We start from the raw sequence: 20950 nt of genomic DNA on the forward strand, positions 1-20950 counted from the left end.
AGTGAAGGTCTAAGATTTGAGCTGAAAAAGACTATTGTCCCTATGGAAATTATGGAGTTCCCAGTTCTAGTTGAAAAGGAAAAAACAGTTGAGAGATTTGAAGGAGGAAATAGAGTGGCAAAGGGTCTAGAGGGATCATCTGGATTTGGGAGGGGGAAACATCCTCAAAAGAGACCATCTCAGTTTCAAATTGGAAATGCTAATAAGAAACCGATGGGGACTACTACCACAAGAGATGTTCAGAGTATTAGATGTTATATCTGTGGAGGCCCACATATGATGAAGGACTGTTCTACAAAGAACTATACGTGTTTTAAATGTGGCAAGGTGGGTCACATGGCTAAAGATTGCATTGTCAAAAATATTCCAGCTAGAGAGAACCAGAAAGTGGATCGGCCTACTGCAGCAGGTCGTGTCTTTGCTTTAACAGGTGCTGAAGCTGAAACGACATCTGAGCTGGTAAAAGGAAAGGGCAAAGCTGATGGTAATGATATTTCTATTTTATTTGATTCTGGTGCTTCACATTCTTTTATTTCTTATGAATGCGTGGCAAGGTTAAATTTAGTTGTGAGTTCTTTGTGTGTGGATCTAGTTGTTTCTACCCCAGCTTCAGGGTCTGTTTTGACTTCTGAGGCTTGTTTGAGATGTCCAGTGGAGGTGGAAGGGCGTTGTTATAAAGTGAATTTATTTTGTTTACCTCTATCCGATTTGGATGTGATTTTAGGGATGGATTGGCTTTCTGCCAATAGGATTTTGATAGATTGTTCAGAGAAGAAATTAATCTTTCCTACTGATGAACAGGAGAGATTTATTTCTAATAGACAGGTAGATGGATTGTTGAAGGATGGAGCTCTTGGGTTTATGATCTTATCTTTTATTAGTGTAGAGAATGAAAAGTTGTTGAATAGTATTGATGTTGTTAGAGAATTTCCAGAGGTTTTTCCGGATGATGTTCCGGGATTACCACCAAAGCGAGAGTTAGAGTTTAGTATTGATCTTATACCAGGGGCGGGACCAGTGTCCATTTCTCCTTATAGAATGGCACCAGCGGAGTTATCTGAATTGAAGAAGCAGGTTGAAGAACTTTTGGAGAAGCAGATGATCAGACCTAGTGTATCTCCGTGGGGAGCACCAGTGTTATTGGTAAAAAAAGAAGGATGGTGGTGTGAGGTTATGTGTGGATTACAGGCAGTTAAATAAATTGACAATCAAGAATAAATATCCATTGCCAAGAATAGATGATTTGATGGATCAGTTAAGGGGAGCTACTATTTTCTCCAAGATTGATTTGAGATCTGGATATCACCAAATTCGGGTAAAGGAAGAGGACATACCAAAGACTGCTTTCAGGACTCGGTATGGCCATTATGAGTATGTTGTCATGCCTTTTGGAGTGACGAATGCTCCAGCTATTTTCATGGATTATATGAACAGGATTTTCAGACCCTTTCTGGATAAGTTTGTGGTGGTGTTCATTGATGATATTCTGGTTTATTCTAAATCTATGGAAGAACATAGAGAACATCTGAGGATAGTTTTGCAGGTATTGAAGGAGAAACAATTATTTGCAAAGTTGTCAAAATGTGAGTTTTGGTTATCTGAAGTTAAGTTCTTGGGTCATGTAATTTCTGCACAAGGAATTGCAGTTGATCCTACTAAGGTGGAAGCGATTTTGAGGTGGGAGCGTCCAAAATCAGTTACTGAAATTAGAGGTTTTGTGGGATTGGCTGGCTATTATAGAAGATTCATAGAAGGATTTTCTAAAATAGTTATGCCTTTGACACAGCTGACCAGGAAGGATCATCCTTTTATATGGACGGAGGAGTGTGAAAGGAGTTTTCAAGAGTTAAAGGAAAAGTTGACTTCGTCTCCAGTGTTGATTCTGCCAGATCCTAATAAATCTTTTGAGGTTTATTGTGATGCATCTCATCAAGGTTTAGGATGTGTTCTTATGCAAGATAGACAGGTTGTGGCTTATGCATCTAGGCAGTTAAAGACTCATGAACGAAATTATCCTACGCATGATCTAGAGTTGGCTGCGGTGGTTTTTGCTTTGAAGATTTGGAGACATTATCTCTATGGAGCAAAGTTTGATGTGTTTAGTGATCATAAGAGTTTGAAATATTTGTTTGATCAGAAAGAGTTAAATATGAGGCAAAGGAGGTGGATTGAGTTTTTGAAAGATTATGACTTTCAGTTAATGTACCATCCAGGTAAAGCAAATGTGGTGGCAGATGCTTTGAGTAGAAAATCTCTTCATATGTCTTACCTGATGGTTAAAGAGATGGAGTTAGTAGAGAAATTCAGGGATATGAATCTTAATGTTGTGATTGCCTCAGATTTTATTAGTTGTGGTATGACTACCATTACTAGTGATTTCTTGGAGATGGTGAAACAAAAACAAGTTCAGGATATGAGATTGAATAAGGTTAGAGAGTTGTTGGGTTCTGAGAAAGCTGAAGGATTTGAACAAGATATGGATGGAATCTTGAGGTACAAGGGTAGAATTTGTATTCCACAAGATAAAGAGTTGAAGAAGTTGATACTTGAGGAAGGTCATAAAAGTAAATTGAGTGTACATCCGGGTATGACAAAAATGTATCAAGATTTGAAGAAAATGTTCTGGTGGAATGGTATGAAGAGGGAGATAGCTGAGTATGTTGCATCTTGCATTGTGTGTCAAAAAGCTAAAGTAGAACATCAAAAACCAGGAGGTTTGTTACAAATGATGGAAGTGCCAGAATGGAAATGGGATAGTATAACCATGGATTTTGTTGTTGGATTACCAAGATCTGCTAAGAATTGTGATTCTATTTGGGTGATCGTGGATAGATTAACTAAGTGTGCTCATTTCCTTCCAATGAATATAAAGTGGTCCTTGGAAAAGTTAACTCAATTGTATATTAAGGAGATTGTTAGATTACATGGTGTACCCTCCAGTATCATCTCTGATAGGGATCCTCGTTTTACATCCCGATTTTGGCAAAGTTTGCATCAAGCGTTAGGGACTAAGTTGAGGCTCAGTTCTGCTTATCACCCACAAACTGATGGGCAGTCTGAGAGGACTATCCAATCTTTGGAGGACTTGTTGAGAGCTTGTATTTTGGATCATCTAGGGAATTGGGAAGAGATGTTGCCTTTGGTCGAGTTCACTTATAATAACAGTTTTCATGCAAGTATAGGAATGGCACCATTTGAGGCTCTGTATGGGAGGAAATGTCGAACACCTTTGTGTTGGTTTAAAGAGGGAGAATCAGTGATGGTGGGGCCAGAGATCATCTTACAGACTACTGAAAAGGTGAAACAAATTCAGGAAAGAATGAGAGCTGCTCAGAGTCGGCAAAAGTCTTATGCAGACAAAAGGAGGAAACTTTTGGAGTTTTCAGAAGGAGAACATGTGTTTTTGAAAGTAACTCCTACCACAGGTGTGGGAAAAGCTATCAAAGCTAAGAAGTTGAATCCTAAGTTTATTGGGCCGTATCAAATTCTCAAGAGGATTGGACCAGTGGCATATCAGATTGCATTACCTCCATTCCTTTCTAATCTGCATGATGTGTTCCATGTTTCACAACTGAGGAAATATATTCACGATCCAAATCATGTATTGGAATCAGAGGCAGTACAAGTTAAGGAGAATTTAACTTTTGAGAAACAGCCAGTTTCAGTGGCAGATAAGAAAGTTAAACAGTTGCGAGGTAAATCTATCAATTTGGTGAAAGTTATTTGGGATGAGATTACTAATGAAGCTACTTGGGAGTTGGAGGAAAGGATGAAGGATCAATACCCATATCTCTTTTAGAGTAAGTGAATTTTCGAGGACGAAAATTTTTGTTGTTGGAGAGAATTGTAATACCCATTTTTTTTATTATTATTAATTATCAATGGCATTTTCGTAAATTTTATAAAGGTATAGGGGTATTCTTGTAATTTTATTACTGATGGCATTTTCGCAATTTTAAAAAAATTTAAGGGGTGTTTTGGTAACTTGGAACGGGCCGTTCCAAAAGCAAAACGGGCCGTTCCAAGCTTAAAAATTATACTAAATTTTTTTAGTGAGAACGGGCCCAGAACGGGCCGTTCCAACTAGGAGAACGGGCCGTTCTGACTTTGGAACGGGCCATTCTGGAGGGAGAACGGGTCGTTCCGGAAGGAGAACGGGCCGTTCTGGATGAGTCTCGGAACGGGCCGTTCTGATTTTAGAACGGGCCGTTCTGCTTTTTGGGAACGGCCGTTCCGATTTTGGAACGGGCCGTTCCAGTTTAAAAATTTGCGTACATTTGAAAGATTCGGAACGGGCCGTTCCGAATTCAATACGGGCCGTTCCGGGTGACTCTGGTTGCCTATAAATAGGGGCCAGGGGGGGTGAAAAAAAATATACTGAGAAAAGAGAATCCTAGAGAGAGAAAGAGGAGAGAGAGAGAAAGAAAAAGAGGGGAGGAGAAAAGAAAAGAGGAGAGAGAAAGAGGAATCCAGTAGAGGAGGTTCTGCTAGGGGAGAGAAAAGAGGAGAGAAAAGGAGATTCTGCCCGAGTTTCGGCCCTTGCTTAAGGAGAGAGGTGGAGGTTCTGCCCGAGTTTCAGTTCAGGTTTATCCAAGTAAGGGTAGTGCTTATAAAATTAATCTAGTATATATGAGCATGATAGGAATAGTATAATTTTAATATGCTATTTTATGTGGAGATTTTCATTTCATATAGTATAATTTGGATCAATTGATGGTTGTTTTGGATATTTATATTATTATTATATTGACAAATTGGCATGGTTATGGTTATGTTTAATTATGGAATATGCTATGTATGTGGTTTGGAAAAGTAAATAGGACTTAAAGGAGTAAGGTTATGGTATGGATTAGATCTCTTGGTGAGATCAGGATATAATCTTTGGAAAAATATGAAATTTGGGAATCCCATGGTGAGGATTCCAATGTGGAACTTTTCCAAAGGTTATATGATAAACCACTTCAGATGTTAGGTGGATTCTGAAGTACTCCTCTAAGTATTCTATTTGCTACCGGTATGGGGGCAAGGCCGAGTCATACCGATGGATGAAGTGGCCATGATCACCAGGGTTACGTGACGACGTAATCCAACTGTATATTTTCCATGAGAGGTTAGGTGTGGGACATGGGTTGCTGACATGTTTCACCGTATCAACACTTGGTTTGGATGGTGTTGAGGCCAACATTTGGTTTGGATGTGTTGGTTACATCATGGATTATACAGTGGTGTGACTTTGTTTTGGATATGGAATCTGTATACATATGGTATGGATTGTATACATTGGTTATGGATTATTTTATTATCATAAAATATGTATATATTGGCATGGACGTGTATACATTATATTTTGGGTTGGTCTATATTTAGAATGGAAAATGACTTGTTGGTCTGGATAAATACTGTGGATAAATATTTGTTTAATGATATTTTATTATGATATACTATGGTTGGTTTTATATGTGCTAACCCTTGTGTTTCCATGTGGTTTGGACTGTGATGATCTCACTATGTGGGGGAGCAGATCAGGTGTGAGGCCTTGGGATAGCAAGGAGTCTTTTGGGGTAGCTGCTTTGAGAAGTGGCTAGACGTAGAGCTTGACCAGCACCTAGGGTGTCTAACTTATATTTCATGATGTTACTATTCGATTACTGTATAATTTTACCAAGAATGACTCTGATATAATTATGTTTGATATTATGAAATAATTTTTTTTTTCACTCTATCGTAGCTGGCTTTTGCTCTATTTTCTTTATTTTATATTATTTTATTTTGGCTGGTTATTAATATGACGACCTAGGGTGGGTCGTTACACAAGCAGAATAGGAGAAACAACTATAAATGAATGGATCCACATTCTTAATGAGTTGCAAGCTAATAAAGAGAATCTGAGGAGGACTAAGGCAAAGATAGAGCTTTCTCGAAAGGTGATTTCAACAAGAGAGAAACATTGCTTGTTAAGAAATTGCTAGAATGAAAACCCGCAAAGGGCGTTCTAGGCAAAAAAAAAATTTAAAGTAAAAAAAATAAATAAAAAATAAAAATTAAGAAGCAATGTTTGTTCGAGCTGAAAATTGAGAGACAGCTTGAATGTTCCTCTTGAGAAGCAAGACTCCATGGAAAGCTCTATCATCGCTTCTACTCATTCCTACTTCTTAGGAAAGGCTCAAGATATGGGTTGACAACACCTTCACGAGAGAAGAAGCCAAAGGACCTCCCTCTACACGAGAACTTCTGAATTGCCACATCCGAGCAAGTGTAGGACTAGCCCTACAGTCAGACAACCTAGGCCTCTCTGAGGGGCAACCTCCCTCTACTTCTTTGTGTACAAACGAACTTGGGACATGCCCGGGCCCTCAAGCTACATTAAATGGGCACGTGTAAATTAAAAATTCTATTTTAATGCCATACACTTTTCTACTTCATTTCTCTTCTCCCTTTTATCTACTCTAAGCCTCGTCAATAAACCTTAAATGAACAAGTACATTTGAAATAAGGACGTCATTAGAAACAATGGCTTAAAACACAATAAAAAAAAACACATAAAGATCAATCGAATTGGGCATGACTTGTGGATAAAAGTCTGAATGAAATCAATGCAAGGGGCATCCCCCTTTCATGAAGGAATGAATGATGATCACAAATGCTGCAAAGACAAAAGCCTGGCAGGAAACCCACTAAGGGGGCTGCGCAAAAATTAGGACAAGGTCCGCTAGGAGACCCACAAACAAAAAGGGTAGCCTAGGCAAAAGTGAGGATCAAATAAAAAATGTCCGCTAGGGAACACATCTCAAGTAACCTAGGCAAAAGTTAGGACAAAGCAGCATCCCGAGTTGAAAACCGAAAGGCGGCTCTAGAAGATCATTTAATCAATATGCAATCCCAAGTCATCGCTTAACTTTGAAGGAAATAATAAACTAACGAAGAAAATGATTTCCTCACTTTGAATGTGCTTGTTCATCAGCCTAAACCACTAGCCTACCTCGGCCAGCCATTCTTCTATAAACCATTTTTTGAAAAAAAATCCTTTCTAACAAAACTTTTACAAAAAATATATGTATATATCCCATTCCTCTCATTCCTCTTGACCTACATGGCATTAAGATAAATTTGAAAGATACACGGAATATGCATAGTGAATACTCACAAGGAAAAGATGGAGGTGTCCTAGAACAGAGTCTAGGTACACCTAATCTAAGGGCTAATATATCATATTCGGTACAAGCGAGAAGGCCGAACTACACAAACCTCAGGTTCAAAAAAGCAGCGCTAAATCCGACACGGCTAAAAGGCTAACAATCCATGTCATTGATCAATGCGCATAGATTAATTTCTTGAAAGTAAAATCAATCTGCATTTAACCATTAGCATAGAGGCATCATTGCATAGCATGCATAGGGCACAAGCGTGCACAAAAGGGTATAACTTCATTTTATAAATAAATAAATAATAAATATAATAAACAAATCCAATCCATTCTTGTCTTGCATTTTCATGTGCATCCATGCATCCATACTCACCATGGGGCATCCACAACCATCCATCAACAATCAACAATTAATCATCCATGAATCAAAAGGACTCCGCAACAAACGCCTGGAGAGGCATCACAATACTTACACAACAGGGGCAACACCAGAATTCCCGTCACCCATCCACTTTGCCCACCAACACAGGGGCACATCAAACATCTCCTGCCCATCCACCTAGGGGCAGTCTTTCATCCCACAACACCAACAAGAAAAGCCAAAAAGGAAACACAAATTCCAATTGACAACATCTGAACAAAAGACAAAAGCAGCCCAAATTAGAGGCATCACGACACACCTCCTGCCCAACATCCTTGGGGAAATATCTACCAAAATCCAAGCAAACCAATGAGGGCACCGACAGTTTCCTCAAAATACAACAAAGGTCTGAAGAGACTGTACTCGCATCCCAATCCGGTATATGAAAAAGCCGTGAGGGAAAGGTCTGGAGAGACTGTACTCGCATCCCAACTGGTATACGACAAAGCCATGAGGGAAAGGTCTGGAGAGACTATACTCAAATCCAAATCTGGTATACGACAAAGCCGTGAGGGAAAGGTCTGGAGAGACTATACTCACATCCCAATCCGGTATACGACAAAGCCATGAGGGAAAGGTCTGGAGAGACTGTACTCGCATCCCAATCCGGTATACGACAAAGCCTTGAGGGAAAGGTCTGGAGAGACTGTACTCGCATCCCAATCCGGTATACGACAAAGTCGTGAGGGAAAGGTCTGGAGAGACTGTACTCAAATCCCAATCCGATATACGACAAAGCCGTGAGGGAAAGGTCTGGAGAGACTATACTCACATCCCAATCCGGTATACGACAAAGCCGTGAGGGAAAGGTCTGGAGAGACTGTACTCGCATCCCAATCCGGTATACGACAAAGCCGTGAGGGAAAGGTCTGGAGAGACTGTACTCAAATCCCAATCTAGTATACGACGAAGCCGTGCGGGAAAGGTCTGGAGAGACTGTAGTCATCTCCCAATCCGGTATACGACAAAGCCGTGAGGGAAGCTGAGCTACGAAAATACTCCCTCTTTAACAAGCTACAAGTAAAGGAACGCACTATCACAAGATAAACAATGGAGCATCTACTTGAAGACCGAAGATCAGGTGTACAGTTCGTCAACCTTTACCCAATAGAGTATGCAACCAACACTCAACTACTCTAAAGGGTGAGGACACGAGCAAATACATCTATCCAAGAGAAGAAACGTAGAAGCGCCAACACCAAAGAGACGAGGAGAAGACCCGGAAGAAATGTCTACGTCTTTACTTGCCTTCGAAAAAGCAACACATAGCTACTCCAAAGGACAAGTAAAGAGGGGCAGCTGTAGACACCCAATTTCGTCCGGGGGCACAAAAACAAGGAAATGGACCTCCGTTGTGAAGGAAAGAAGCTCCCGAAGCATGGAAACAACAAGAGATGACAGCCCAGAACGGGCTGTTCCAAGACCAGAACGGGCTGTTCCCAAAAACGGAACGGGCCGTTCCAAAACAAGTTGATATATGCAAGATTTGAACCCAGAACGGGCCGTTCCGCTTTTGGAACGGGCCGTTCCAGGTTCTTATTTTACCTATAATAAACTTGCCCAGAACGGGCCGTTCTAAAACCCGAACGGGCCGTTCCCCTGGTTTGGAACGGGTCGTTCCACATTTAGAACGAGTCGTTCCAGTGTCTTATTTTACCCATAATGGATTAGCCAGAACGGGCTGTTCCGAATTCGGAACGGGCCGTTCTGGTCCCCTTCTGATTCCTATAAATAAGAGCCTTGGGCACAGTTTTCCAGAGGCCAGAGAAATTTCGAATAAGACTCCTTTGAGCACGAAAATTCTCAATCTCTCTCCCTTCTATTGTATTTCTTGAGATTTGTGTCGCATCTCTATCTTCTCTCTCCCTCCTATTGTATTTCTTGAGATCTGTGAGGCATATTGTAGTGTGAAAGGTCGCCACAAAGCACCTTCTCCATATTTGAAGATTCAATAAAGCTCGTTCAAGAGGTATTTCAGTCAATCTTTTTCTCTCTCTTTTATTTTTCATCTTTATCTCCTTTTTTTGTTATAACAAACTTCATAATGTAGATATTTTAGGGTTAATCGTTTAATTTATATTTTAAATATGTAAATAAATATTAATAAAGGAGATTCAATATTTAATTTATTAATTTTTATCATATTAACTTCATCATAGGGTACCGATTGAGGGCGTTGTAGGGGTGCTTAATACCTTTCCTACACGTAACCGACCCCCGAACCCAATTCTGGTTATCAAGACCATTATTGGATCTTTAAAAACCTTTTCTTTTTCCAATGTTTTGAGTAAAATATTGGTGGCGACTCCATGAACCTATTTTCAAAACCATTGATTAAGGATTAGTCTGGTGTCCGGGCATTCCTTAATTAATGAGACTTTTAAAAGGATGTCTAAACCATAGGTCGCAAGATCAGAAATTTTCGGGTTGCGACAGTTATCGATGACAAGGGAATGGGGAATTCCGAACCTGCATATGATGCTCTTCCAGGTGAATTTCTGTACATTCTCAATGGTGATCTTGGTGAGTGGGCATGCCTCAATCCACTTGGTGAAGTAGTCGATTGCCACCAAGAGGAATTTAAGCTGACCCTTTGCGGGGGGAACGGTCCCAGGATGTCCATTCCCCACTAAGAGAAAGGCCACGGTGAAATCATCTAGTGGAGAGCTTCAGGCAGCTGTCGATGCATATTGCCGAACTGCTGGCACTCTTTGCACTTTTTCACATAGGCTTGGCAATCCGACTTCAAAGTGGGCCAGTAGTACCCGGCTCAGAGTACCCTGGTCGCCATTGAGCGTGCTCCGGAGTGCATGCCACATATACCCGGGTGGATCTCCTCTACGACATAAGCAGCTTGAGGTGCAGTCAAGCATTTGAGTAATGGGGTGGAGATGCCACGTTTGAATAGTTCGTCTCTGACAATTACGAACTTAGCCAACCTTGCCCTCATCTTTCGAGCTTCATCTTTATCCTCTGGTAAAACTCCTACCTTCAAGTAGTTCAAAATGCCTGTCATCCATCCCTGTTCTTGGCTGTCGCTAGTGTTCACGATCTTGTCATCTAAGCTGGGTGAATGCAAGGTCTCCTGGATGATGGTCCAATGTTGTCCAGGGCGTTTGGTGCTGGTGAGCTTTGACAGGAGGTTGGCTCTGGTATTTTGCTCTCGCAGTACATGATGTATGGTGAACTCGTCGAAGGACGAGATCTGCTGTGATGCCACAAGGAAATACCGTTGTAGAAGAACATCCTTGGCCTAGTATGTCCCGTTGAGCAGCTCTACCATGATTTTTGAGTCGCTGTTGCAACTCACTCTCCGTGCTCCGAGATCGTGAGCTAACCTTAGCCCTACAAGAAGTGTTTCGTACTCCGCTTGGTTGTTTGTTACTTTGAAGCCAAACTTGAGAGACTGCTCCAAGGTGACTTGATTTGGTCCTTCTAGAATAATACCTGCACCACCGCCTTTCAAATTGGAGGACCCGTCAACATGCAAGATCCATACCTGTTTTTTGTTAGCCGAGGTTGGAGTTAATTTGGCCATGAAGTTTTCCAGGCATTGGGCTTTGAGGGGGCCGCGACTTTCGTATTTGATGCCGAACTCGGACAGCTCCACTGACCATGATATCATCCTTCCGGTGAGCTCTAGCTTTCGCAAAATTTGTCTGATTGGGTAGTCAGTTTTGACGACCACCTGGTGGCTTTGAAAGTAGGGTCGGAGCTGCCGAGCTGCAGTGACCAGTGCCAGTGCCAGCTTCTCAATCATCTGGTACCGTTTCTCTGTGTCTTGGAGCACGCGGATGATAAAGTAGATCGGCGTCTGCAGTTTCTGGTGTTCTTGTACTATAATTGCGCTGATCGCGCCTTCTACCACGGCCAAGTAGAGGAGGAGGTCGGCTGTGTGATCCGGCCTCTGGAGGATTGACAGAGTCGTGAGGAAGACTTTGAAGCTCTTGAACGCCTCCTCGCACCTGTCTGTCCACTCAAAATTTATTGGCTTTCTTAGCATAGTGAAGATGGGTCTTGCTTTCTCCACGAGCCTGGGAATGAAACGGGACAGGGAAACCAACCTTCCTGCCAGGCATTGGACTTCCTTCACCATTTGAGGACTCTACATCTGAATGATGGCTTTGCACTTCTCCAGGTTGGCCTCAATCCCCTTGCTAGTGATCATCAAGCCAAGGAATTTACCTCCCTGGACGCCGAAGACGCACTTCTCTGGGTTGAGACGCATGTTGTGACTCCTGATCTGGCTGAACACCTCGGCTAGGTCGGCAGCATGATCCTCGGCCGAGGTGGTTTTTACCACCATGTCGTCAACATAGACTTCCATGTTCCGCCTGATCTGCTGGTGGAAAACCTTGTCCATCAGCCGCTAGTAAGTGACCCCTACGTTTTTAAGACCAAATGGCATCACCCGGTGGCAGAAGTTGGCGTGGTCGGTGATGAACGACGTGTGCACCTCGTCTAGTGGGTACATCATGATCTAGTTGTATCTGGAATAAGCATCGAGAAAGCTGAGGAGGGCGTGCCCGGATGCTCCATCGACTAGTCTGTCGATACTCGATAAGGGATACAAGTCCTTGGGGCAAGCTTTGTTCAAATTAGTGTAGTCGATGCACATGTGCCACTTCCCCGAACTCTTCTTCACCAGGACCATGTTTGCCAGCCACATGGTGTACCTGACCTCACGGATGAAGCCTGCGTTTAGTAGCTTATGCGTCTTGGTGATGATGACCTCCCGCCTTTCACCACCGACCTTCCTCTTCCTCTAGGCGACTAGCTTCGCCTCCTTGTGAATTGCCAACCTGTGACAGATGAAGTTAACATCTATACCTGGCATGTCGGCGCTGGACCATGCAAAGAGGTCGGCGTTCTTGGAGATTTCAGCTTCGAGCTGTCGCCGTAACTTCGAGTTCAACTATTTGCTGATTTTCGTGCATTGCCCTGGAAGCTTTCCGATCTAGAGGTCGTCGAGCTCGTCGATGGGACTCGGCCGTTCATCATGGGAGTCCGACCTCGGATCTAGGTCAGTGATATCCACGTGGGTGATGTGAGCCACTGTGGGGGGATCATTTTAGCAACGCTCGTCGGATGAAGAGACTTTCAGACTTTCGGCGTAGCATTGTCGAGCTGTCTTCTGATTTGCCTTGACGGAGATAATCTTGCCATCACTCCCTGAAAATTTCATAGTGAGGTGCGGGGTAGACACCACTGCTCCGAGTTGGTTCAACGTCGGCCTTCCAATAATTATGTTGTAGGACGTGTTGGCTTCCACGAGGAGGTATTGGATCATAATCCTCCTTGTGTCGGGAGAGGTTCCGAAGGTTGTCAGCAGGTCCACGTATCCTCGGGTGTGCACTCGCTCTCCTGCAAATCCAACTAGTGGTTCTGTGTGAGGTTGGATAAGGGAGTGAGGGATGTCTAACCTGAGGAACATCGGCCAATATAGGACGTCAGCCGAGCTTCCTTGATCAATCAACGTCTTGTGGACCTCCCAATTGGCGACCTCCACGGTGATGACCATTGGATCGTCCTGGTTGGGGCAGACGCTAGTGTAGTCGTCGTCGGTGAAGGTGATCGGCGGTGAGCTTTGGTGCAAGGCCGAGGTAGCGGAGTGGACGTTGTTGATACTGCGCAGGTGTCTTTTGCGGGCCGAGATGCTGGATCCTCCCCCTGCAAAGCCTCCTACAATTGTGTTGATTACTCCCCGTAGGGGAGCTGATCTTGTTTCCTGGCTTACCTCGGCCTGCACTACGCCACCGGCATTTTGCTGAGAGCCAGAGGGTTGGTCCGCGCGAGCTCCCGAACCACGACCTCTGCCCTGTCCTCTACCATTGTAGCCTCCTCGGTGGCCTTGCTGTCGTTGGACGTATTGGTCGAGGTGACCGTGATTTCTGTGGTATCTGTAGTGCTTGGATTTGTCTGCACTGTTGGGGTTGTGACCTGGGGGTGGCAGGGTGAGTAGGTTGCTGTTGCTGGCCTCCTCCAGGATGTGCACTCGGGGCGTATTCAGGGGAGTGTAGAAGTCGTATCTTCCCCCCTTATTTGCCCTGGCAGTCTTCTTGAACTGGTTGTCATTGGTGACCTTCATTTTGTCTTTGTGACCATGGTCCGGCTTCGCTTGTGATTTTCCGCGAACCTGGTCACGAAAAGCGGAGTGCTCTTCCATCTGTATGTACCCTGCAGCTCGGGCACGGAGTTCGTCCATGTTGGCGGGAGCTCGGCGACACAGGCTGTCCACAAAAGGTCCTGGCTTGAGCGCCATGAGCATGGCATGCAGGGCGACCTCAGGGTTCAGGTTCTGAATCTTCACCGAGATGATGGCAAAGTGCTCCATGAACGCCCTCAGTGATTCGTCGTCGCCTTGTCGGAGACTGGCCAAGGCGACGGAGGTGACATGGTGAGGTTGACTCGTGGCATACTACACGGTGAATCGCCTTACCAGGGTGTCGAAGTTATCAATCGACTCAGCAGGTAACTAGGTATACCAGTTGAGTACAGCCCCCTTGAGCGAGGTTAGAAAAACCCTACACAGAATAGCATCATTATTAGTGTAAAGGTTTACCTGCGTAATATACAGGTCAATGTGCTCGTCCGGATCCGTCGTTCCGTCGTAGCAGTCGATGTGGAGGGGTTTCCAGCCAAAAGGTAGGGGGGTCTCCATAATGCCATCCACAAAAGGATGGTGGCGGATGCTCGTCCGATTGCCTGGAGCCTGGGCAGGAGCAACGCTGACTTCATGGGCCGACCTGTTCGTCGGTGCGTGTGACCGATGTGTGGCAGGCCGGGGAGTCGGTGCCCTAGGTGCTGTCGGTGGTTGAGAAACCAAATGCCCCTCTTCCTCGTGCTGGTTACTCGATTGAGGAGGTTGATCAGAAGGGCGCCGAGGAAGCTGGGCGCGAATACGCTCATTCTCGGCGCGCAGCGTTGCTAGGTCAGCTTCGTTAGCGGTACGCAGCGCCGCTAGATCAGTTTCGTGCTTAACACGCATGCTTTGCAGATCGGCGGTGTGCTGTTGCCGCATTTGTTCGACCTGCTCGATCATCCTTCTCAATGTTGCTTCGTTGTCCATGCTTGTCGTGTGATCTACGTCGTCTGTTACTCGTCTACTATGGCTTCGGGTGAAAACCATAAGTGTGGCCGATAAGAGCTGTCTTGATCGGCCCCACGGTGGGCGTCAAATGTTCTTACCGGAGATCGGTCGTAGGGGACGATCTGCTGGGTAAGATCGGCAAGCCTCCTTCACCGGTACGCTTTTTGCTCTAAGATGGGGGTGGTACCTGCAAAAGAGACTCCGATGCTAAAGTTAGTAATTGTGGGAATATGAGTCTCGTATAAGTAATGCACATACCTTTGTGTGGATTAGAGTTTTGCTGGGCCTTGGGCCTGAGATCAGTCATGACCTGTTTAAGTAGCGGACCTCGTCTTGGCCGAGGTCACCCAGCGCGTGTCCGAGGTCATCCTGCACTGTGATGCCGAGCTGGAGCTCGGCTTCGCGATACGGATAGTACAAAAGTAATATATTCTTGTGAGATCTATATACATACAAATTACAAATTAAGAAATTAATGAGCAACTCCATCTGAAAATGCTTTTAGAAACTATATTCCTAAAAAAACAATGGCTTTTCAAATGAGACTCCTACGCGCTATACATACAAAATTAACCATCCCCTGTTTTTATTTTGTCTCTTATTCCATCCTTAATTATTTAATAATAATGAATAGGAAAAACTTTTACAAAGAAAATCCTAATATTAGATAATGCATTGCTTTCATTACAAAAATAAAAAATAAAAATACATTTCTTTAATTATTTACTTTTGACTGGACAATGAAGCTTTATTAAAATATGTAAGAGATTTATGAAAATAAAATTTGTACAAATACCAAGATCACTTCAATTTCTTTGTTTCCCAAAAAAACTAATCAGTGTGTGGCCTATGTTTTATGTAACCATACCTAACCCAAATTGGATCAGGCTTGAAGCCCTCCGAGTTGTACATGTTAATAATAATAAATATAATGGACCATGCCTATAAAATGCTTGATATTTAGTATTCTTTTTTATTTATTATTATTATTATTATTATTATCATTATTATTATTATTATTATTATTATTATTATTATTATTATTATTATTATTATTATTATTATTATTATTATTATTACATTATGGTAACGGTGTCCTTGACCATGAGCAATTATTAATGAAATTGTCTTTCTTTCTTTTTTTCTTTCTATTGTGGACCATGGTAGGACGCTATATATGGTGCATTTAAGAGGATGTCTATTGGATGAATGATTATTGTACCTACTTTGTTATAACGGTATCTCGCAATAAATAAAATAGTTAGATGGGTTTGTATGTCAATTTCAACCAGTTAGTCAAGGCGTCAAAGTAAGATAAAATTTATTATTTAATAAGTTGCTAGTTTTTATTTATTTATTATTTTTAATTCCTATTATTATAAATGAAAAAATATAAATATTTTAGTAAATAACTATTGAAATTTATATTTCTTTTTATTTTGAGTAAAGGCAAGGCACCCTAACCTCCCATGTCTTGAATTTTTTTATGCTGAAAAAATGAAATGTTCGTGTTGTTTAAATGAGAAATTTTTTGTTAAGCTAGCATCTCTTAAACCACTGTTATTTTCTATGGAAGTAATCAATGGATGAGATTTATCTAGCTAGTTACTTAGACACACAACCCCACTAGTATAAATGGGAAGATCTTTGTAATCATTAATTAGTATCTTTTTATATTCAACTGATTTTTTTTTCAATTAAGGAAAATGAAACAGCTGAAAAAAAAAAATTGTTGAAGGGTAGCATCACCCATTACATCATCAAGATAAATTTGATAAAGAGAGGAAATTCTCGTGAGATTTCCACATTTGTCAAGTCAATCTGCGCAATTATTGTCTTCTCAGTATACAATTTTAATAATACACAGTAAGTAAAAGAAGAATAAAAGATTAAAATATTGACAATTAATTAAATTATAAGAAGAATAAATTTGAAAATATTGAGGAGTTATTGCAGGAGTTGTTTTAAATATTAAAAGATGTTGATATTCTAGACAACTAATAATTTGTCTGATTCTATTTTCATTTTTCCTCAATTTAATGTTGGATGATGCAAAAGTATCAATTTGTCCATTAAGAGTTTATGTTGAGGTCTTGCGGAGGTCTTAGTAAGGATATCAACGACTTACATAGGTTTAAGAGGAAAATAATAGTGTGGACTCTCTTATCAACCAATTCTAGCTAGTAGTGAGTATTCTTTGACAAGCCCCTCCGGGTTTTACAAGTATTCTTTCCCTAGCCTCTTTAGGCTTTACAATGTTGGCTAGACAGGTTTGGTATGAGTGTATGAGTTACTCTCAAGGAGAGGATACATATGTTTCTACACTCACTAAGGTTTCACTACCTTAGTCTTACATAGATTCTGAGTGTGTGATTTACTCTTTTACAAAGAGGATACATACGATTACTACACTCACTAAGGTTTCCGTCCTAAGATACATTTGAAACACCTTAGACTACAGAGACGAATACAATGATACATTGTATGTTTGACTATGAAGAACTGATCTCTGATCTCTCTATTTTTTCTTTGGGCTTATTATTACTTTTGGTGCCTAACGTTCAGAGCCCAGGGCAACGCCAGCCTTCTCGATTTGAGGTTATTGCATACTTATAGGCCTGTAAAATTTGCACATTGCATATGTCCGTTGAAGCTGATATAGTCGTTCATGACTAGTTTGATCCTTTCATTTAATGCATTTGGTTTTTCATTAAATGTTAGTTCCTGATTTTAGTCATTGCGTGTATTCTTCTCTATCCTGTTGCCAGCAGTGTTTGACTTTATCTAAGACCTAGAAATTATTTGTCTTTTTCTAGTCATGCAGCAATATAGTCGTTGTCCTTTTCTGAAAAAGTAATACACTTTTTTTGACACATGCATGCTCTGCTTTTGCGTGCATCTTTTCTTCTTCGTTTCTTCTCTTAATAACGCTATTATGTTGAGAACACTTATGTAGTCGTAGACGATGCTTTGAGTAATCTTTTGAGACTTGATAAGTGCTTGCGTGGCAGTCTTCGTATGTGTCTGTTAATCTCATGCTTCTCGTGTCTTGTTCTCCATCTGAGTATTTGACGTTGATGCTTTGGTGTCTTATATGGTCTGGTTAGCATTACAAACATACTTTCTTTTAGTTTGTGCTGCTCTTAGCCTTGATGGACGATTGACTTTCTTCTGACCTTAGACATATGCCTCGTTTGATTTATGCTTTAGAATAGTTGCACTTGACACACCTTTGTCTGGATATTTTATGATCATTCGACGCATATTCGTGTTCCATCTATTCATCTTTTGATGCTCAATTTCCTATGTCATTTGCTTCATCTATCTTGACTTATCTGGTCCGTGTCTTGCCTTGACTATTCTTCATAAGCTTCGTCTGATACTTCAGTGTCTCATTCTAGTGGTAGTCCTCTTCCGTTCGTGGGTAGACTTCGTTTTGATGCTTGACTAACCATCATTTGATTCTTTTATCTAGTTTGTACAATATTTGTGGATTGTTTCATTTAATGCCTTTGATCTTGCATTAAATGTTTGCTTGTTGAATCTGCTCTTCACGAGGTCTTTTGTACCATTTGTTTGCTTCCATGACTGGCATTAAGATATCTCTATACTTTCTTGGTATTGTAGCGATGGAGGTGTTGTCCTTTGCTGACTGGTAGGTGTACTTGCTTCTGACACACGCAGTTTGGATTTGTGGATAAGCACTCTCCCATTTTTTTTTTTATCTTTCTTCTTTTGTTATGATGTCTTCATGTGTTCTTCTAAGAGTATGTATGCTAGGTAGTTCGTCTCTGTAACGACCCGCCATGGTCTCTACACTTAGTGGAATCGCACTACTGCTAGTGAAACTAAGACAAATATTAAGCTGGATAACTCATACATACATGTACGAATAAAAATGAAAATAACTAAGTTTCTAGTTATAAAATAGAACTCCATGTATGTACAGTCATCCCAAAAATAATATTCCCTAGTGTCGGTCAAGCACAGACAAAACCGTTATCCAAAATGGTAACTCTAACACGAGGATCAAGACTCCCCGTCTCGCAGCGGACACCTCAACTCCAAGCTAGCCCTGACCTGCTCCCATATCAAGTATGATCATCGCAGTTCCACCACATGGAAAGAGAAAGGTAAGCTAGATTTCAAAACCAATCATACAAGTACAGAATAAAATCTATACTACACATTATCCAACTATCAATCATATTCATAGAGTCACACCATACACTCTATCCAATACTACTCATGCATAAAATACAATCCACCAATCATGAAGTCAAACACCACACTTCATCATATTAATAATCATGCAATAAATGCATCTCATGACAGATATCAATGCATATCAATCATCTAATGCGTCGTCACGCATACACCTAGGAGATCTCCATAACAATAGAGCTGTATAAGTGACATTCCATCCTACCGAAATCACCCCAACCGTTTTCACGCCTAATGCACCCGCTCGGTCACAGCTAAACAGGATATAATCCTCACTCGGGTTTACTCGGATGATGTCACTTACATAATTGGAAGTCCAGAACCACCGTCAGGTATAGCACAGCTGGGTACGGGATTACCACGACCTTGGCATGCATAACCAAGTCAATTGTGGAGTTTGCCCACCGACTATCTGCAAGGATCCACGCACCTTCCCGAGTACTTGGTTAAGGGAATAACCCACGACCTCATACCCCGCTCTAACACTATCTAAGGACTTAGAGGAGACTCACCCAACCTAGTGGCCTATCTAAGCACCACTCTCCCAAATCCAGTGGCCTCCCTCAGCACCATTCTCATATCAGTGGCCTATCAAAGCACCACTCTCAAGAGACTCTATGTGAGCTCTTCCAGATCGAAAATATTTTTCCTCTCCTCAAGTCCTGGGCTAGACTCATGCCATAAGGCATCACATGCAATTATGCATCATACATCACACATGGTCTGCCTACCATCATGATCAACAATCATACACATGTCATAAGACATCACATGCAATAGTGCATCATACATCATAAATCATACATACATGATCTAAAACTTCAACTTTAAACACGCATAAGCATCAATTTATTCATAAACATGTTCACGCCTGGCGCAGCCTGAGCTCGCCTAGCCTAATCCCAACCTGAGCGTCCTGAAACTCATCCACACCTGGCGCGTTCAACTCACGCTTGGTGTCCTTGAGACAGAGACTCCTAAGAGTCTCCACGCCAAGCTCTTCCACGCCTGGCGCGCTCAACCTGCGCCCGGCCTAAATCGCAGCCAGAGAGTTCAAAACTCTCATCCAAACTAACAAATTCAGCCACATGCAAACACAAAATACAATGCATAGGCTCCATACGACTCAAAATAAACTTAAATCTCACATGCATCCAACCTATGCATCAAAATCCTCATTTTTCTCAAAACGCCAAAAATGAGATTTTCTTCAATCCATCTATGGATTCTCAACATTCATGCATTAATTGAGTTTCTAAACTCACATGCAACCTAAACAAGAAACATTCTAGCTTCCCTCACCTGAAAATTGGCTCAAAATAGCCAACAACTGAGACGAAATAGAATTCCCTTCCAAAACTCAATCCGAAACTTCAATCCTCCCAAAGCAAGCTTTCTAATCTGAATTTCAAGAAAAGACAGAAGACATTAATGGTCTAGAGGAGAAAAGGAATCATACAGAGAAATTTAGGAGAGAAAGGAGCTCACAGACCCAGAGACCTTCTCTCTAAAACTTCTCTCTAAAAACTCACATTCTCCTCAAGGCCCACAACCCCTATTTATAAATATTTCGAAGTGGCCAGAATGGCCTGTACCGAATCCGAAACGGCCCATTCTGTATCCTTTCGTCATGTGTAAAAACCACATGCAGAATGGACCGTTCTAAAATCAGAACGGTCCGTTCTGGAACTCATCCAGAACGGCCCGTTCTCCATCCAGAACAGCCCATACTCCAACCAGAACGACCCGTTCTCTAACCAGAATGACCCGTTTTGGAATTTGGAACGGCCCGTTCTCCCTCCAGAATGGCCCGTTCTCAACTATGTTTTTCAGGTCAATTTAGTAGTTTGGAACGGCCCGTTCCAGTTTGGGAACGGCCCGTTCTGGGCTACTAAATCGGCCACATTGGTTTTTTTTTTCTACGTTACAATACACCCCAACAAATAGGAATTTTCGTCCCTGAAAATAGGCCTACCTGAAAAAGAGGAATGGATATTGTTCCCTTGAACTGACTCTCCACCTCCCAGGTAACCTCACCAGTAGTTGTATCCCAAACAATCCTCACCAAGCT

General features: G+C 42.0%; 1 protein-coding gene across 1 annotated transcript; it reads right to left on the reverse strand.

Annotated features, from left to right (window-relative positions):
* Window positions 1-10335: 10335 nt before the first annotated feature.
* Window positions 10336-11661, reverse strand: LOC109792474 (uncharacterized). Its single transcript, XM_020351890.1, has 2 exons — window positions 10876-11661; window positions 10336-10770 (listed from the first exon to the last, which is right to left on the reverse strand). Exons 1-2 carry the CDS (start codon window positions 11659-11661, stop codon window positions 10336-10338), a joined length of 1221 nt encoding a protein of 406 aa, XP_020207479.1.
* Window positions 11662-20950: the final 9289 nt, after the last annotated feature.

The sequence above is a fragment of the Cajanus cajan genome, chromosome 5 (assembly GCF_000230855.2).
Source record: "Cajanus cajan strain Asha chromosome 5, NIPB_CcT2T_4, whole genome shotgun sequence".
Taxonomy (NCBI): Eukaryota; Viridiplantae; Streptophyta; class Magnoliopsida; order Fabales; family Fabaceae; genus Cajanus; species Cajanus cajan.